Source organism: Rhincodon typus, chromosome 35 (genome assembly GCF_021869965.1).
Source record: "Rhincodon typus isolate 14 chromosome 35, sRhiTyp1.1, whole genome shotgun sequence".
Taxonomy (NCBI): Eukaryota; Metazoa; Chordata; class Chondrichthyes; order Orectolobiformes; family Rhincodontidae; genus Rhincodon; species Rhincodon typus.
Window position 1 is genome coordinate 11,703,575 of NC_063366.1, and position 19,286 is coordinate 11,722,860.

Below are 19,286 nucleotides of genomic sequence, written 5' to 3' on the forward strand. Positions count from 1 at the left end.
CTGTGACCCAGCGGTGACGGTGCACGGCCCTGTGACCCAGCGGTGACAGTGCATGTTTGTCTGCCTGTGCTGTCTGGTAACAAGTATATCTGGACATCAGAGTTTATTGTAAATAAAAGTAAACAAATGGTGAAATTCACAGCTGACCTTGGATGAATCTTTGTTCATCCTCACAGACGGGGAGCAGCTAAGTTGCAAGCTTTAGAGTTTAAACATCCTGTTTTTTTTTGTTTTTGCAAGTCTACAATAGTGTGTGGAGTGTTTTCTTTTATTGTATGTTTTTATTGAGACCTGTCTCTTGATTAAACTTTAAAAATATAAAACATGGGTACTAAGATATCCTGGAGCAGTGTTTTTAGAACTGTAAGACTGTGCTATTTTCTGAGTCTGTAGAATGTAAAGCTGCAAGGTGGCCTTTCGTCGAGTGACGTGCTCTTCCGGTTGGATGTAGGAGATTGGGGAGAGTTTCCATTTTACTGATGATTATGTCTGCAGGAACTGTGTTTGGTTGCAAATCCTATTGGATCGCATGGATCGGTTGTCGCTGCAGTTAGAGCCAATGAGGGAGCTAGGGGCGTGTGATGGATGGCAGTTTCAGGAAATGAGAAAAACTGCAGATATAGTCAGGTAGATGGGTTACATCGAGGAAGGTAGGAGGGGTGGGCAGGTAGTGCAGGATTCTCCTGTGGCTATTCCCATCTCAAAGAAATATGCTGCTTTGGAAAATATCGGGGGTGATGGACTCTCGGGGTAATGTAGCACCGAGTTTCTGGTACTGAGACTGGCTCTAATGTAAAGAGGGTGTCCGTCAGGTTCCAAGCGATCAATTGTGATGAGGGACTCTCTACTCAGAGGCAAAGTCAGCGACAGCAAGACATCACAAGGGTGTGGTGCCTCCCTGGTACAAGGATCAAGGATGTCTCAGAGAGGGTGCAGAATGTTCTCAAATGGGAGAGGGACCAGCAGGAGGTCCACGTACACATTGGAACTAATGACATAGGATAAGAAAAGGATGTGGTTCTGAGATAAGAACATAGCAAATTAGGCAGGAAACTAAACAATAAGGCCTCGAGAGTAGTAATATTGGGATTACTCCCGGTGCCATGAGCTAATGAGGGTAGGAATAGGAGGATAGAGCAGATGAGTGTGCAGCTGAGGAGCTGGTGCAGGGGAGAAGGATTCACATTTTTGGATCATTGCAATGATCCGTGGAGGTGACGGCCTAGTGGTATTATTGCTGGACTGTTAATCCAGAGACCCTGGTAATGTTCTGGGGACCTGGGTTCAAATCCTGCCAAGGCAGATGGTGGAATTTGAATTCAATAGATATCTGGAATTAAGAATCTAATGATGACCATGAATCCATTGTCAGTTGTTGGAAAAATCCATCTGGTTCACTAACGTCCTTTAGAAAAGGAAACTGCCATCCTTACCTGGTCTGGCCTACATGTGACTCCAGACCTACAGCAATGTGGTTGACTCTGAACTGCCCTCTGGGCAATAAATGCTGCCTTGCCAGCAATGCCCACATTTTTTTCTTGGATAGAAGGGACCTACATAAGAAGGATGGATTGCACCTGAATTAGAAGGGGTCTAATATACTGGCGGGGACATTCGCTAGACCTGCTCAGAGGGATTTAAACTAGTAAGGGAGGTGGGGGATGCCAGGGTGGTGGGACCCAGGGAGACAGTGAGAAAAGAGATCAGTCAAAGACTGACGCAGTTGGGAAAAGGAGTAAGTCAAACAGTCAGGGCAGGCAGGAACAAAGCAGAGAATGAGGTAGGACTGGTAAATTAAAATGCATTTATTTCAATTCAAGAGGCATAACAGGTAAGGTAGATGAACTCAAGTCATGGTTGGGAACATGGGACTGGGATAGCATAGCAATCACAGAAACTTGGCTCAGGGATGGACAGGACTGGCAGCTTAATGTTCCAGGGTATAAATGCTATAGGAAAGATAGAAAGGGACGCAAGAGATAAGGGGGGAGAGGCAAGAGAGGAGGAGTAGTGGCGTTTTTGATTAGGGATGATATTACAGATATACTTAGGAAAGATATCCCTGGGAATACATCCAGAGAAGTTATTTGGGTGGAACTGAGAAGTAAGAAAGGGACAATCACCTTCTTAGGATTGCACTATAAACCTCCCCAATAGTCAGCGGGAAATTAGGAAGCAAATTTGTAAGGAGATCTCAGTTATCTGTAAGAATAATAGGGTGGTTATGGTAGGCGATTTTAACTTTTCGTAGACTGGGACTGCCATTGTGTTAAGGTCTTGCATGGAGACGAATTTGTTAAGTGTGTACAAAAAATTTGCTGTTTCAGTATGTGGATGTACCTACGAGAAAAGGAGCAAAACTTGCTCTTCTCTTGGGAAATACAGCAGGGAAGGGGACTGAGTTGTCTGTGGGGGAGCACTTTGGGGCCAGTGATCATAACTTTATTAATTTCAAAATAGTGATGGAAATGGATAGACTGGATCTAAAAGTTAAAGTTCTAAATTGGAGGAGGACCAATTTCAATGGTATTAGGTGAGACCTTTCAAATATTGATCAGGGCAGACATTCACAGATAAAGGGATGGCTGGCAAGTGGGAAGCCTTCAAAAATGAGATAACAGCAGTCCAGAGACAGTATGTTCCTATTAGGATGAAGGGCAAGGCTGGTAGGTGTAGGGAATGCTGGTCTCTAGAAAAATTGAGGCTTTGATCAAGAGAAAGAAGGAAGCATATGTCAGGTACAGAGAGCAAAGATCAAGTGCATCCGTGGAAGACTATAAAGGCAGTAGGAGTATACTTAATAGGGAAATCAGGAGGGCAAAAAGGGGACATGAGATAGCTTTGGCAATAGGGTGAAGAAGAATCCAAAGAGATTCTACAGATACTTTAAAGACAAAAGGCTTACTAGGGAGAGAAAAGGGCCCCTTAAAGATCAGCAAGGCTGCCTACATGTGGAACCACAGGAGATGAGTGAGATACTAAACAACTATTTTGCATCAGTGTTTACTGTGGAGAAGGATATGGAAGATATAGAACATGGGGAAATAAATAGCAACATCTTGAAAAAGAGGAGGAGGTGCTGGATGTCTTAAAACGCTCAAATCCTCCAACTCTGGCAACATCCTTGTAAATCTTTTCTGAACACTTTCAGGTTTCACAACATCTTAATGGTAAGGTCCTGGGGAGTGTTGCCAAAGAAAGAGACCTTGGAGTGCAAGTTCATAGTTCCTTGAAATTGGAGTCACAGGTAGACAGGATGGTAAACAAAGTGTTTTGTACACTTGTCGTCATTGGTCAGTGCATTGAGTGTAGGAGTTGGGAGGTCATGTTGTGGCTGTACAGGACATTGGTTAGGCCACTTTTGGATTGTGTTTAATTCTGGTCTCTCTGCTATAGGAAGGATGTTGTGAAACCTGAAAGTGTTCAGAAAAGATTTACATGGATATTGCCAGAGTTGGAGGGTTTGAGCTATAGGGAGAGGTTGAGTAGGCTGGGGCTATTTTCCCTGGAGCATCGGAGGCTGAGGGGTGACCTTATAAAAGTTTATAAAATCGTGAGGGGCATAGAGAGGATGAATAGCCAAAGTCTTTCCTGTAGGGTAGCGGAGTCCAAAACTAGAGGGCATAGGTTTAAGGTGAGAGGGGAAAGATTTAAAAGGGACCTAAGGGGCAGCCTTCTCACGCGAGTATGGAATGAGCTGCCAGAGGATGTGGTGGAGGCTGGCACAGTTACAACATTTAAAAGGCATTTGGATGGGTGTATGAATAGGGAGGGTTCAGAGAGATATGGGCCAAATACTGGCAAATGGGATTAGATTAGTTTCAGATATCTGGTCGGCATGGACAAGTTGGACCGAAGAGTCTGTTTCCGTGCTGCACATCTCTATGAATCTATGACTCATTAAAAAGTACAATGGCAACATCTTGCTTCCTGATTAATTCATTTTTCCCAATCCTGATGAAACTCAGCAGGTTGGTCGATCTGTGGGAGAGAAAGCAGAGTTAACTTTTCAAGTCCCCTTCTTCAGAGCAGCAACATTTAAGAGAGATTTTGACAGATTCATGACAAGGCAGGGAATCGAGAGACATGGAGCATGCGGAGGAAGAAGATTTTTAGTTCAGTAAGGCTTCATGCGTCAGCACAGGCTTGATGTCTGAAGAGCCTGTTGCTGTGCTGCACTGTGCTTTGTTAAAACGCAAACTCTGCATTCTCTCCACGGATGCTGCCACACCTGCTGAGTTTCTCCAGCAATTTCTATTTTCGTTTCAGATTTCCAGCCTCCACAGCTTTTTGTTTGATATTAATAACTTGTGCTTTGTCAAAGACGGCAATGATTTTAATATTCCTGCTATTTACAGCCTGTTTTGTAATTGAATTCTGTGTTTATTCACAGGTCAGCCTTTTGAAACGGCACAGATTATGTATTTAGCCGTGAGCAATATTATCTGTTCTATCATGTTTGGAGACCGTTTTGATTATAACAATGAAGTGTTCGTCCATCTGACAAACATGATGAATGAGAACACGAGACTGATTGGAACAGCTCCATTACATGTAATTATCTTTTTATGGTATTGTACTCTGGCTGATTTCCACACCTGACATGTTACAGGTTCGAGAGTGTTCTCAACATTGTGTCTCAGTCATAAATGCTGATATGCGAGAGGGGCTTACATGAGTTAAATTGTAGTGTGTAAATTTTCTGTGATAAAATAAATATTGAAGAAGTTTTCCTAAAAAAAAGCAAAGAACTGCTGGCAATCAGGAACTGACTGGGAAATTGCTGGAAAGACCCAGGAGGTTTGGTAGCATCTGTAGAGAGAAAATTTTGGGCACAATGACCCTACTTTAGAATTGACGAAATTAACGTGGGGTGATGAAGGACGTGTGGCATTTTATAGAATCACAGAAAGATTCCTCGAACTGGAATCATTCTCCCTGACTCTTGATAGGGAAGTGGCGGGGGGGTGGGATGGGGTGGGGTGGTGGTTGGTCAAGCTTTCGAGGGACATGATTACCACAGCTTCCCACATTGAGGGAAAAATGTTGCAAGTGTCTTCAGCCTGGGGACCTGGGTTCAAATCCCGCTGTGGTGAATGGCAGAATTTCAATTTGATTTTAACAATAAAACTCTGGAATTAAGAGCATAAACATGAATGCAGTTGTAAAGAAAAGCCCACCTTGTCCACTCCTTTGGAGGAAATTTGTAGTCCTTCCTTGGCCTGACCTGGATCTGATTTTAGGAATCCGTGATTAATAGATGCTAGTGAATAGGTCACCCATTCTAGACTATAACCAAAGCACTCAAAATAAAAATAAATAAATTTGGACGGTTTGTGGCTGGGGTTGGGGGCACAGAGGGGAGAGGAGGAAATGCAGTGTTGCCATGACAATCTCCTATCTCCCATGAAGCATCACTGAAAGTTACAGGTCACCCACATTGGTGATGGACAAGCAATCACTGACCCACTGAAGGCCTGAACGTGTTCTTATGTTCCTGCTCCAATCCAGCTGTACAACGCTTACCCATCACTGGGATTTCTGATTCCGGGTCGCCAGAAGATTATTGAAAATCAAGTGAAGATGCACGAAATCTTTGAAGGATTCTTCAAAGCTGCCAAAGAGACGTTGAGCGAAATCAGCATCCAGACATTCTGCGAGGCCTTAATTATGAGACACCAACAGGTACAGTGACACACCTTTGCAGCAGTAAGGGGAATCTCCACAGGTTTCAGACTCTGCATCAGGATGTTGGTTTTGAGATTCGGAAGGTTCTGTGTTAAACATCTGTTATTGTATCGTGCAGTGCTACCCCTAGGTACTGGATAGAACAATTAATGTGTAGCTTCAAGCACTCGCTATATCTGATCATGTTTTGAAGTGTATTGCTCATTACATCATGTGGATGCTGTTTGTGCCCAGCATATAGCATTGATGGTGTGTGAGTTTCAATCTTGTAAAAAACAAAATGGAAAGTCGAATCAGAATATAATTGGTGAGATGTCTTTAGTGATTTTACGCGTTATTTTCCCTGAGTAATGTCCTGGAAATGTTGTTCAGTGTTTTGGAGCTGTACACTTCTCATTTTGTCTGAGATATCAATCTCTTTGAGACGAATGAATTTAAACCTCACAATCATTAAGACCAGCCCCTCCATCACTGCTGCGCTGCCAGAGTAGACTGAAGCCTAATGGTAAATTCAGACAAGAGAGAGTACTTTACTTCAGAGAATGTTAGGGTGATACAACAGAGGAGGAGGTCCTTCGGCCCATCGTATCAATGACTGTTCCCAGGTAGAGCTGTCCCACTCCCCTATCCTTTCCTCACTGTCCTATCACTTGTTTCCCTTCAGGTATTTACCTGACCCTCGTGTGAACGTTGCTTTGTATCTGTATCAGATCACTCAGCATCTCATTGCAGCATAATGTTCCTTGCTGTCCCCTCTGACTGTACTTGTTCCTGACTCTCCCTGCTGCTGCAATCACTTTCTCCAGATTCATCCAGTCAAACCCATTCATGATTTCCAGCAGCCCATTCCCTCGCATCGATATTTTCCCTAAAGTGTGGCACCAGAACTGGATGCAATACTCCAGCTGAGGCCTCACTAGTTTTTTATATATGTGTGTATATACAGAAAGGTGTGGATCAACTTCCTGACTTACTTACTCTGTCCAACAAAAGCTGTTAAGTTGCTTTAAAGGGCTTCTCAACCTTTTGTTCCACCTTCAGATTTCTGCCGTTTACTGTCCCCAACTCCTGACTGTGAGTGAGCGATATTTCTTCACATTTCCAGGAGGTAGATTTGGAAGCCGGGTTTGGGTTTGGGGTGGGGGGGTCGTTTGTCTATTGATCGAGCAGGAGCTCTCCCGGCCTCCACCGAGAGTCACCACACGGGGAAAGATCGAAAGGAGAGATTGTGCAATCTGGCACTTCCTACTCAACTCAATTCTTCAAAACAAAGGGCCGACTGGCTGCTCTCCACAGCAGATCAGCTGTTTGGACACCGATTATCCAGAGTGTCCCTGGGCCCCACCCAAGGACATAGGCCCCAGTGATCAGAGCCTCTGTGTCCCCCTCTCCCAGGCCGTGCCCATGGACACAATCGCGATAGTGACCAGGCTCTCTTTCTCCGTCAGAGTCTAACTATTGGCTAGGACACCGGAAATCCCTCAGCTGCACTTCCTCAAACCATGCCACATGTTCCCTCATCTCCACCCGAGAAGGCAAATTGGGCCTCGGTTCAGTATTTCACTGTGAAAGGCAACCTCTCCGACAGTGCAGCACTCCCTCAGAACTGTACTGACATTTTGGAGCGCTCACATTTGTGAAGCCCAGCTTGAATTTAGAAGACCACAAGGCACAGGAGCAGAAATAGGCCATTCAGCCCATTCAGTCTGCTCCACCATTCAGTGAGATCATGGCTAATCTGAGGATTCTCAACTTCACTGTTCCTGCCTTTTCCCTCTAACCCTTCATTCCTTTACTGATTACAAATCTGTCTGTCTCAGCCTTGAATATACTTCATGACCCAGCCTCAACAGCTCCCTGTGTTAAAGTATTTCCACAGATTCACTACTCTCCGAGAGAAGACCTTCCTTCCTCCATATCCCTGTCTTAAAAATGTGACCTCTTAGTCTGACATCATGCCCTCTGCTCCTTGACTCTTCCATAAGGAATAACAGCCTTTCTACATCAACCCTTCAAGTCCCTTAAATTTCTTGTATATTTCAATAAAGCTGCCTCTCATTCTTCTATGTTCCATTGAGTACAGGCCTAATCTACTCAACCTCTCCTCATACCTGCACACATGGTATCAGCCCAGAAACCCTCCCCAGATTACATCGGATGTCAATATATTTGTCCTTAGAAGAGGGGAGATGATGCCCTAATGGTATTATTTGACACCAGTAACCCAGAGATCCAGGTAACGGTCTGGGGACCCAGATTCAAATCCTGCCATGGCAGATGGTGGAATTTGAATTAAATGGAATTCAGTTTTTTTTTTAAAAGTCCATTGTCAATTGTCAGAAAAACCCATGTGGTTCACTAATGTCCTTCAGGGAAGGAAACTGCCATCCTTACCTGGTCTGGCCTGCATGTGACTCCAGACCCACAGCAATGTGGTTGACATGCAATAAATGCTGCCCCAGCTGCGATACCCACTCACTCCTGTGAATAAATTGAAGTGGGACTAGTGCCTTGTACAGTTTTAGCAAAACCTCCCGACTTTTATATTGCATTCCCTTTGTAACAAAGGCCGACATTCCATTTGCCTTCACACTGAATAAAAAAACGAAAGAACTGTGGATGCTGTAAATCAGGAACAAAAACAGAAGTTGCTGGATAAGCTCAGCAGGTCCGGCAGCATCTGTGAAGAAAAAAACAGAGTTAACGTTTCGGATCTGGTGACCCTTCCTCAAATGGTGGCTGGGAAAACTTCAGTTTATATGCAGAAAATAGGGAGGTGGGTGGGGTAGGGAGTAAACGATAGGATAGAGCCCAAAGAGAGAGAAAGACAGTTGGACAGACAAAGGAGTTGCTAACCATCAGGCTGGGAGGGTGAATAGTTGTTAATGGAGACTGTTAGTGACTAATAACAGGGGTGTGTAATGGCAAGCTATGTGGTAACAAGAGATAACAAGGTGTAGAGCCAGATGAACACAGCAGGCCAAGCAGCATCATAGGAGCGGGAAGGCTGACGTTTCAGGCCTAGACCCTTCATCATGTGGTAACAAGGCCTGGTGTGTGGGGTGGGGGGGCTGGGACATGGGAGAGTTTAGGCCCTAAAATTATTGAACTGAATATTGAGTCCAGAGGGCTGCCTGTTATTAGTTGCTAACAGTCCCCATTAACAATAGTTCACCCTCCCAGCCTGATCATTATCAATTCTTTGTCCAACTGCTCTTCCCTCTCTTTAGGCACTATCCTATCATTTACTCCCTACCCCAACCCCCTCCTTCCTTTCTTCTGCATATAAACTGACGTTTTCCCAGCCACCATCAGTTCTGAGGAAGGGTCACTGGACCCAAAACGTTAACTCTGTTTTTACCTTCACAGATGCTGCCGGACCTGCTGAGCTTTTCCAGCAACTTCTGTTCTGTTGCCTTCAAACTGAGCTTGCGTGCTCGCTATTTCTGTGATTCATGGACAAGGACTCCCTAATCCCTCTGTTCTGTAGCTTTCTGCACCCTTTCTCCATTTAAATAACATTCGACTCCTCTATCCTTGCTGCCAAAATGCGCAACCTCCCATTTCTCTGTATTATATTCCACCTGCAAAGTATGTCATGTCATCGTGACATTCACCACCAGAGGCCAAAGAGTCACTATCCCAGTCCCCCATCCAGAAATTTACGGAGCTGGATGTTTTCCTGAAGAAGGCAACACATTCTGCTTTGTTTTGTCTTGAAGGAATTAGGAAGTCAAGATATAGAGATTAAGGAAAAGGATATCCTGGTTACAATCAATGACCTGTTTGCAGCTGGCACAGAAACGACCTCCACTACCATTTGCTGGGGACTCGTTCTCATGATAAACTATCCAGAAATTCAGAGTAAGGAATCCTTCACGTTGTCTTTGTTAGTTTGGTGCTTGTGTCTAAGTTGGTATCTGATTGTAATACATATTGTTGCTTTGTAATGGATGAAAGTGATATGGAGGAGAATTTGGATGTTGCCTGATTGATAAGTTTGCAGGTAACACAAAGATTGGGGGAGCTGCAGATAGTGAGGGGGATTGCCAGACAATACAGGCAGGCTGGAGATGGCAGATGGAGTTTAGTCTGGACAAATGCAAGGTGATGCGTTTTGGGAGATCTAATGCAGGAGGGAGCTGCACAGGAAATGGCAGAACTCTTAGTAACATCAACACAGAGAGGGATCGAGGTGTAGAGGTCCACAATTCCCCGAAAATGGAAACACAAGGGGATAGGGTGGTCAAGAATGCCTCTGCCATGATTTATTCATCGGTCTGGGATGGAGTTTGAATAATTGGTCTGTCCTGTTGCAGCTTTACAGAACTTTAGTTCGGCCACATTTGGAATATTGTGTACAGTTCTGGTCCTCACACTGCTAGAAGGATGTGAAGGCTTTGGAGAAGGTACAGAGATGGTTTATAAGGACGTTGCCTGGTGCAGCGGGCATTAGCCATGAGGAGAAAGGGGATAAACTCATTTGTTTTCACTTGAATGTCGAAGGATGAGGGGCAACTTGACAGAAGTTTACAAAATTATCAGTGGCAAGGATAGAATGGATAGTTGGAGTCTTTTTCTTTGGTTCAAAATGACAATTACTCGGGGTCATAGTTTTAAGGTAAAAGGGGGTAAGTTTAAAGGAGATGTGAGAGACAAGTTATTTTTCCACAGTGGGTAATAAGTGCCTGGAATACGCTGCCAGGGAAAGTTGAGGAGGCAGATACAACAGGAATGTTTAAAAAACATCTTCACAAATATGAATAGCAGGGAATAGAGGGATATGGACTGCGCAGAGATAAAAAATTTTTCGTTTAGAAAGACGTCATGTGTCAGCGCAGACATGATGGGCCGAAGGGCCTGTTCCTGTGCTGACACAGCTCTAGGGTCATCACCATATTGGCCACCTTAATCAGAAACCCCTCCGTTGGCTGATATCAGAAAGAGCTGATCATTAGCGAGCCAGAAAGTGGCGTCTTTCTGAGCTTGAGCCCAAGCTGACAGCTCCGGGTCTGGAGAAGACAACTTTCATTGCAGATTCCAGGACGGTGCCCAGTGCGACATTCATAAAGAGGCAAAATCAGTATTGACACTTCTCCTAAATCTACGTTTTAAAATCTGTATTTGATCTCTGCCCTGGATTGAGAATGCAAGAAAATTTTTAAGCACCAGAGAAAATGCTACAAGGACAGGAGAGCCGTAACCTGTTTACAGTGTGGCACAGTGCAGGCTGGTCATCGCTGTGAGGTGCATATTGTTTTACAGACATACTCCTGCACCTACACACTGATCCTATTGGGTGGAGCCTTTTAGTTCTGCACTGAGCTCCACACCTGGATCTACACAGACTTGTTTTGAGAATTATTCAACTTGTCCCAATTTGCCTTAGCTTAAACCCAGCAAACACCCCAATAGCTGCACAGTGAACTCTCCAATCTTGTAAATTGTTGTGGTCAAGGGGAACCAATAGCAATGAATGAGAAGACAGAACATTGATAAGCCTCGAACGATTGGAGTTCTGACAAAGGAATCTCTTGCTCTCTGTCAGAGAGACAAAGACTCCCTCAGATACATCAGGAATCCAACAGAACTGACCAACCTGCTGTCCGTCTGATTCACTTGGATCAGTGTCTGATTCTGAATTGGACTGACGGCAATAAGGATTTGTGTAGATTGAAGTGAACAGTTATTCCGATAAACAGGTCTCTGCAGAGAGGAGGGGGCAGCTCAGAGTGACTTTTTTAAAAGTTTTGATCTTGATGCCATTGGTTCAGAAGTGCTTGCAATATTGGCGATAAAAGAACAATTCAGGGCCTTTGGGCAATATTTTCTCCACTCACAGGCCAGGAACTGTCATGAACCTGAAATCTTTGACCTCTGTATGGGGTATTTTGGGGAATGGCCCTAAAATGCTCCTCCTGGGATCATCCTGTCCGTGTCAAGTTTCCTGTCCAGCACTTATTATGTGGAAATTTAGGCTCAACAAATAAGCACTTTCAACTGAATTCTTCTCGAGGGTCATAAATATTAATATTTACCATGTTGCCACTGAATTATTTTAAATATATTGACAAATTGTCCTCATTAGTGAACCATAACGTTTACCTTGGAGGTTAGCACACGGTGGTTGGTATCAGATCAGTTGTGTGTTTGGATCAGTTTGATTTTTATGTCTGTTGGACTTGAAGCTAAATATTGGGAGGGGAACGTACTGGCAACAGAACAGACAGTGCCCATTCTGTGTCGTTGAACAAGACAAAGTTCTACGCTTCAGTTTCTCTATGCTGCTCCTCCATGCCATGCTCTTTAGCTTTTTTGTCTATTTCAGGGAAAGTTCAAGATGAAATTGATCGGGTTATAGGAGCTGGTCGATTCCCAAGAACAGGAGACCAGAGACACATGCCCTACACCGACGCTGTAATTCATGAGATCCAGAGGTTTGCCAACATCATGCCCATGAACCTACCTCATTCGACAACCAAGGATACGCATTTCAGAGAATATTTCATTTCAAAGGTATGAGATTAAAAACGGCTTACATTTCACAGTTTGTGCCACTGTTGCAATAATAACAATGTGGTACTTTCTGAATAAAAATAGGATTTGAATTTGAAGAGAAGCAAATTAAAAGAAAGGGGAATTTCAGTGTTGAGTATTTCTAAAAAATAACATCATTAAATATTTTCATCACACAACCTGATAGTGAAAAATGAGGCCATTCATCACATCGCATCTGCACTAGCTCTCTTTAGCATTGTGACAGAGACAAACATCTGCCTTTCTCCCACAAACCATTGTTTCTATTTAAATAATCATCTAATGCCCTCTTCAATGCCTCATTTGGACCTGCCTGCACCACATGTCATTCCAATCCCAGGCACTAACTGTGGGAAGAGGTTTGATTTCAAATCTCACCTCACATTTGTGTGCAAAAAGCTTTAGAGCTGTGCTCTCGAGTCTTCAGTCCTGTTATGAGCACCTTGCATTGATGCACTGATCAGGACAATGCAAATGTAAAGTGTAACATTATTTTTAACGAATGAGAGGAGAGTGCTGATTGGTTGGCCAGTAGACTCTGATTAGCAGAGGCCAAGGCGAAAGCACCAGTTAATGATGACTGGTGCTTAACTGTCAAGCTCCATTTAAGTTTTAAATGAAGCCAGTTGACTATGATTGGTCAAGGATTACCCTGAGGAGTGAACTGAAGATTGGAAGTCACCTATTTTATTGAGTTAAAGAGGCACAATCTGTGTACAATCAATCTTTCTGTTGCAAACAGCAGGTTCCTGTGCACTAATCTATGTAGCCTCCATTGCAGGACAATGTGCCACACTGCAGGCCAAATGACAATTTGGATATTAATGAATCAGGAATTGTGTATTTTTGATTGAGGGAGTGAGACATTACATTTGACAACGAGGTCGGGCCAATTATAACCTGAAGTGTCCAGTGAAACTAACAGGACCAGGTACAACACTGGGTTTACACATCCTGCATGACTCACTCTCCATTGAAATCAGGCACAGTGACACATTCAGAATTGCTTTCCGTGTTTTTCAGGGAACCTACGTTATTCCTTTACTGACCTCGGTGCTGTACGATAAAACTCAACGGGAAAACCCAAATGAGTTTAACCCAGCTCACTTCCTGGATGCTGATGGGAATTTTGTGAAGACAGACACACAACTTACTGTTGAGAAAAATCTTAGATCTGACCTGGCAGCAACCTCTAAAATTTCACGATGAGTTGAGCTGCCCCATTTCTTACTTCGTTCATGGGATGTGGGCATCGCCGGCTGGGCCCAGCATTTATTGCCCGTCCCTAGGTGCCCCCCTTCAGAAGGTGGTGGTGAGCTGCCTTCTTGAACTGCTGCAGTCCATGTGCTGTAGATAGGTGCTTTTAGGGAGAGAAATCCATGATTTTGACCCAGTGACACTGAAGGAATGAGGATATGGAAAGGGCAGGAAGAATGTGAAGAATGTGGGATGAGTCATAATCCGGTTGAAGGGCAGAAACGTCTTGAGGGGCCAAATGGTCGGCTCCAGTTCTTACTTCTTATTGTCTTACAGTCAGGACGGTGAGTGGCTTGGAGGGACTGCAGCAGTTCAAGAAGGCAGCTCACTACCACCTTTTCAAAAGGCAACTAGGGACGGACAATAAATGCTGAAACAAGCCAGCGATGCCCATGTCCCATGAGTGAATAAAGAAAAGGAATGCAAAACAAGAATGCTATAACCATTAATGTCAATTAATTCAACTAAGGATGTACCACAGGTCCTGCGATCACACTGGGGCTTGGTGAGACCACACCTATGCACAGTCTTTGTCTGTTTACCCAAGGAAGGGTAAAGTTACCTTAGAGAGAGTCACTAAGCTGATTGCTGGAATGAGGAGGGATGGAGAAGGCTCGGTGCTATATTCCTTCATGACAAGAAGAATGAGCAGTAATCTCATCGAAATATTGAGAATTCTTCAGGCCCAGGACAGAGGACGTGCTGGGAGATTGTTTCTAGAACTAGTCATAGCCTCACAGTAAAGGTGTGTCTGTTTGGGACAGGGTTAAGGACTCAGAGTGGTGTGAGTCTTTGGAATTCTCTACCCTGAGCGACCTGTGGATGTTCAGTCATTGAGTAGATTCAGGACCGAGTTTTGGATCCTAATTAAATTACTGTTTAAGTTATGGGGTAGGTGTGGCATGGTGGAGTGTAGGGAGCAGATCAGCCAGGATGTTACTGAGTGAGCAGAGAGCTTGAAGAGCCAAATGTTTTCCAATTGATCGAGTTCTGTCTGTACGGGGATGGAGAGACACAAATGCTGTGAACGAAATTGCTTGCCGTTGGTGACCACTGGGATGGTTTCAGAGATAGGCGTTTGGAAGATGGTGGTCTGTGAATGGACCGTGTGTGTTGGTGAGGTACTGACGGTGCCCTGTTCTTTTTCAGGTCGGAGGGTGTGCGCTGGTGAGGCTTTGGCTAAAGTGGAGCTTTTCCTGTTCTTCACCACCCTGCTGCAGAAGTTCCATTTCCAGGCTCCACCAGGTGTGACGGACCTGGATACCAGCCCGAGAATAGGCTTAGTCACCAACCCGAAACCTCACCGGGTGTGTGCTGTGCCTCGCTGATGGGACCAGCGACAGTCCCAGCAAATCTTTCACCACTGAGTTCACAAGTGTGGGGCCTGCAATCCAACATGAGGCAGGACTGTTACTGGATTTCCCTATCTCTATCCAATTTGCAATGCAATCTTTTACGCTTTGTACAAATCTATACCACACCATCTTCACTTCTGTAACTGTAACGTTTTCGTGGAATTAATTGGGAATTTTCTCCAATTATAAAAGGAGGCAGAAATTCCTTGGAAAGTTCGAACTTTCTTTGCAAATTAACTCAGAACCCATTCCAGACCTGTGTGACTGACTCACTTTGAGAAAATCCTTTCCTTTTGGGAGCATTATGTTCATTAAGTTATTTGAACTGATGCATTGCAATGACTGAATGGCTAAGCCGTGTTCCCCATTCATACAATGATTAGCATTTCTCTCTGATTGATGGTTTGGCTGGTTACACACAGCTTAGTCAGACTGATTGATGTAATTGCACAGAAACCTCAGGGAGCTGAAAACTATCAGATCAATATGGACCTGCAAGGCAAATACCTAATAGAAGTACTCTAACTCAAATTATGCAAAATGCTGTTTATTATTGGGAAATGTTACTCAAAGTGCAGAAGTAGGTGGCGTGCTGTCTGATATCCTAATTATTTATTAATCTCTGGTGCAGCCTCATTGCTGATTTGCTGTTGCAGTTCATAGAGACCAAGTCCAGATTTGAAACGAAAGTAACGAAGTTTGACTTGCACAGGGCACAGAATGTTGGATGGAGTTTGAAAGTAGGGCATCTTTTAATTTTGCATTTTTAAAGCAACTGTTTGAAAAAGCAATGTCTGAAGAGTTCAGCTTGCAGATGATCTGGAGCTGAGAGGGTATACCCGTCATATTCATATTCCCATCCAGATGCCTTTTAAATGTTGTAATTGTATCAGCCTCCACCACTTCCTCTGGCAGCTCATTCCATACATGCACCACCCTCTGCATGAAAAAGATGCCCCTTAGAGCCTTCTTGATCCACATTCTGTAAGTTGCCTGACAATGCCATTAAGGACGGAATTCCAGGATTTTGACCCAGCGTCAGTGAAGGAATGGCGATATATTTCCAAGTGCCTTGGAGGGGAGATTGCAAACGGTGGCCCCAAGTTTCTGTTGCCCTTGTCCTTCTAGATGGAAGTGGTTGTGGGTTTGGAAGATGCTGTCTGAGGATCTTCGGTGAATTTTTGCAGTGCATCTTGTAGATATTGCACACTGCTGCTACTGAGCGTCGGTGGTGGAGGGAGTGGATGTTTGTGGATGTGGTGCCAATCAAGCGGGCTACTTTGCCCTGGATGGTGTTGAGCTTCTTGAGTGTTGTTGGGGCTGCACCCATCCAGGCAAGTGGCAAGTATTCCATCACATTCCTGGCTTGTGCCTTGTAGATGGTGGACAGGCTTTGGGCAGTCAGGAGGTGAGTTACTCGCCAGAGTATTCCAATCTCTGACCTGCTCTTGTAGTCACTGTTTATGTGTCACATCTGGGTTTCTGGTCAGTGGTAATCCCAGGATGTTGATAGTGGGGGATTCAGTGATGATGACACCACTGAATGTCAAAGGGCAGTGGTTAGATTGTTCTCTTACTGGTGCTGGTCATTGACTGTTATGTGGTGCAAATGTTACTTGTTGGCCCAAATCTTGTTATAGTTAAAAGTGGACTGCTTCAGTATCTGAGGAGTTGTGAACGGTGCTGAATATTGTGCAATCATTGATGAACATTCCCACTTCTGACCTTATGATGGAGAGAAGCAGCTGAAGATGGTTGCGCTTCTGACCTCTCAGGCAAGATGACCCCCCAAGAGGATATATCCAGGCTCTGTCTCCTTGGTGAATCCCCTTTAGCATCTTGTGCATCTCAATCCGATCTCCTCTCATCCTTCTAAGTTCAAGCCAGTATGGGCCCCTGGTGCTCAATCTCTCCTCATAAGAAAAGCCTTCCACCCCTGGAATTAATTCATTGAAGCTACTTTGAACAGCCTCCAATGTAATAGCATTGTCCCTCAAGTAAAGGGGCCAAAATTGTATGCAGTGGACCAAACCTTGCACAGGGAACTGTATTATACATTGGTGAGACTGCATATTGAATACTGCTTAGTATCTAGTTCCCAGGTTCCCATTTGGAGACAGTTCAAAGTAGGTTCACTCAATAACTCCAGGTTCAGTCCCACCGATGCCTTGTACAATGACACTTCCCTGTCCAAGGACCGGTCAACTCGGACCCATATTTTGTTCCCCTTACTTTTTTCTTCCTTTATTCATTCACAGAATGAGGGCATCGCTGGCTAGACAGCATTTATTGCCCATGCCTAATTGGCCCAGAGGGCAGTTCGGAGCCAACCACATTGCTGTGGTTCCAGAGTCACATGTAGGCCAGACGAGGTGAGGATGGCAGTTTCCTCCGCTAAAGGACATTAGTGAAGCGGATGGATTTTTCCAACAAGCGACAATGGATTCACAGTCATCATTAGACTTTTAATTCCAGATATTTTAATTGAATTCAAATTCCATCATCGGCCATGGCAGAGCTCAAACCTGGGTCCCCAGAACATTATCTGGGTCTCTGGATTAACAGTCCAGCGATAATACCACTACACAATCACCTCCCCCAGCAAGTCTTGTACAAATCTTGTCCTGATTTGCCATACCTTGTTTTTCTTGTGACTCCCTCCCTGCTCCCCCATACATACTTGTCTTTTGTTTTGTTTGCCTTGTCATCACTGGAGAGGACACATTCTCTCCCTGTCAAACCTTAACTTAAAACCATTTTTTGTCTCTTTTTCACTAACAATCGCTTTGTCTCTTGCCTCTACACCGAACAAAACCCCTCCTCCTCCACCAGTATCTAAAGAAAATTAAAATAAGGTGTTTTCCTAAACCTTTCAGTTATGAAGAAGTCATACTGCACTCGAAACATTAACGCTGTTTCTCAGTTCGCTTGCTGCTGGGTCAGCTGAGTTTCTCCACCCAGTCTCTGATGTTTGCAGTAGATTTCCAGCACACGCTGTATTCGGAATGTATTTTTTCCCAGATCTCGGATCTAAGTGGTATTTTGAAACAGGAGCTAGGAAAAACTACTTGAGTGAAGAGAATGCAAAGTTAGGATTTGTGGGGAAGAAGTAACTGGCAGAGAGAAAATGTGTGGAGAAAATGTGTGTACGTGTGGAGGGAATTGCAGGTCAGCATAGGAATTATGTAGGGTGGGGACAATCACATTGCAATTACTGCAGTGTCGAACAATGTGGAAAAGGGGAGTGATATTTGGAAGGGGTATCTGTGGGGTGAGTGAACAAAAGCTCAAATATGGTGGCAAATTTGGCAGAATTTCTCTCACACCCTCAAGTCTGCTGGACAAATACAGAATGATCTATTGAGAGATCGTAACCCAGGGGAGAGTATGTCCAGAGTATCACCAATTTTGGTGTCGTCTACAAACTTACTAACCATACTTCCTGAACTCACATCCAAACCATTGATATAAATGACGAAAAGACTTAAATGAATGGTGGGGCAGAATGGACTACCCCCGTTGCTATGTTGGGACGCAGTCATTGCAGCTGCGTCGGCAGCTGGAGCGCATATCATCCTTTATGCTGTAATAAGGTAGGCTCCAGTCACATTCAGGTCCACGGACCCAAACAGATGGATCAATGCCTCCCTCTATTGGAGTAGCCTCTGCACTGCAAATAAGAGCCATTTGAAGGCAAAACACAAAAACAAGCAAAATGGTCTACTTTGGTATCAATACGCCACACAAATCTGCTCCTGTTTACCCACACTATTCCCATAACCCTTTTTTTAAAAACCAATGATACTCAAAAATCTGACCTCTAAAGCCTAATTTCTGAATTTTTCCCAACAATTCAAATGCTGCCACTGTGGGACTCTAACCTGCGCCCCAAAACATCTCCTGAGCTGCAGATAGTACAAATATTCCCATCACCTCCCCCACAAAGGCACGGTTTATAATCCATTATTCCCTTCTCCGTCGTGAATGTATGAAACTTTGTCAAAATAATGCGCAGCAAGTTCCACACTTCTGTAAAAAAAAATCCTCCACAAGTGTATGTTCTTTCCCATGAAACAATTGTAAACGTTTCCTCTGGAGTTATCCAAAAGCAGGAATGTTTTCTGCACACTCACTCTCAAATTACTTATCAAATTTAAAGATTAGGTGTCTTCAACACTCTGCAGTATCATTTCCTAGCTGTTGCAGCTGCTCAATCTGAATAAATAGCATACGAAGGGTCAGTGGTTAACACGGACGCCTCACTCCTGTCCTTGGGCAGGCTTCCTCTTGCAAGTTCAAGACAACGTCATGCGCAGACGGATTGCGGGATGAGCCGCCAACCGCAGCGGGAGCAACACCAGCAGAGCCAAACCAAAACTGAGAAAATCTGTCGTTATGTTTAAAGTCAGGGGAGAGCGCGAACGCAGTCCCCCACTACCACAAATTTTG

The 19,286-nt window shown here is 44.2% G+C and overlaps 1 protein-coding gene and 1 long non-coding RNA gene across 2 annotated transcripts in view; one reads left to right on the forward strand and one right to left on the reverse strand.

Annotated features, from left to right (window-relative positions):
* Positions 1-15,092, forward strand: part of LOC109922465 (cytochrome P450 2K1-like) — a 20,663-nt gene extending 5,571 nt beyond the window's left edge. The window contains exons 4-9 of the mRNA XM_048616528.1: positions 4,394-4,554; positions 5,512-5,685; positions 9,411-9,552; positions 12,017-12,204; positions 13,249-13,380; positions 14,604-15,092. Of these exons, the coding sequence (XP_048472485.1) occupies positions 4,394-4,554; positions 5,512-5,685; positions 9,411-9,552; positions 12,017-12,204; positions 13,249-13,380; positions 14,604-14,810 (1,004 nt within the window). The 3' untranslated portion in view covers positions 14,811-15,092. The remainder of the gene's footprint in view (positions 1-4,393; positions 4,555-5,511; positions 5,686-9,410; positions 9,553-12,016; positions 12,205-13,248; positions 13,381-14,603) is intronic.
* LOC125486948 overlaps positions 3,806-19,286 on the reverse strand; it is a 40,622-nt gene continuing 25,141 nt past the window's right edge. The window contains exons 2-3 of the long non-coding RNA XR_007265522.1: positions 5,527-5,614; positions 3,806-3,981 (exon numbers count right to left, since the gene is read on the reverse strand). This is a non-coding gene — a long non-coding RNA (uncharacterized LOC125486948). The remainder of the gene's footprint in view (positions 3,982-5,526; positions 5,615-19,286) is intronic.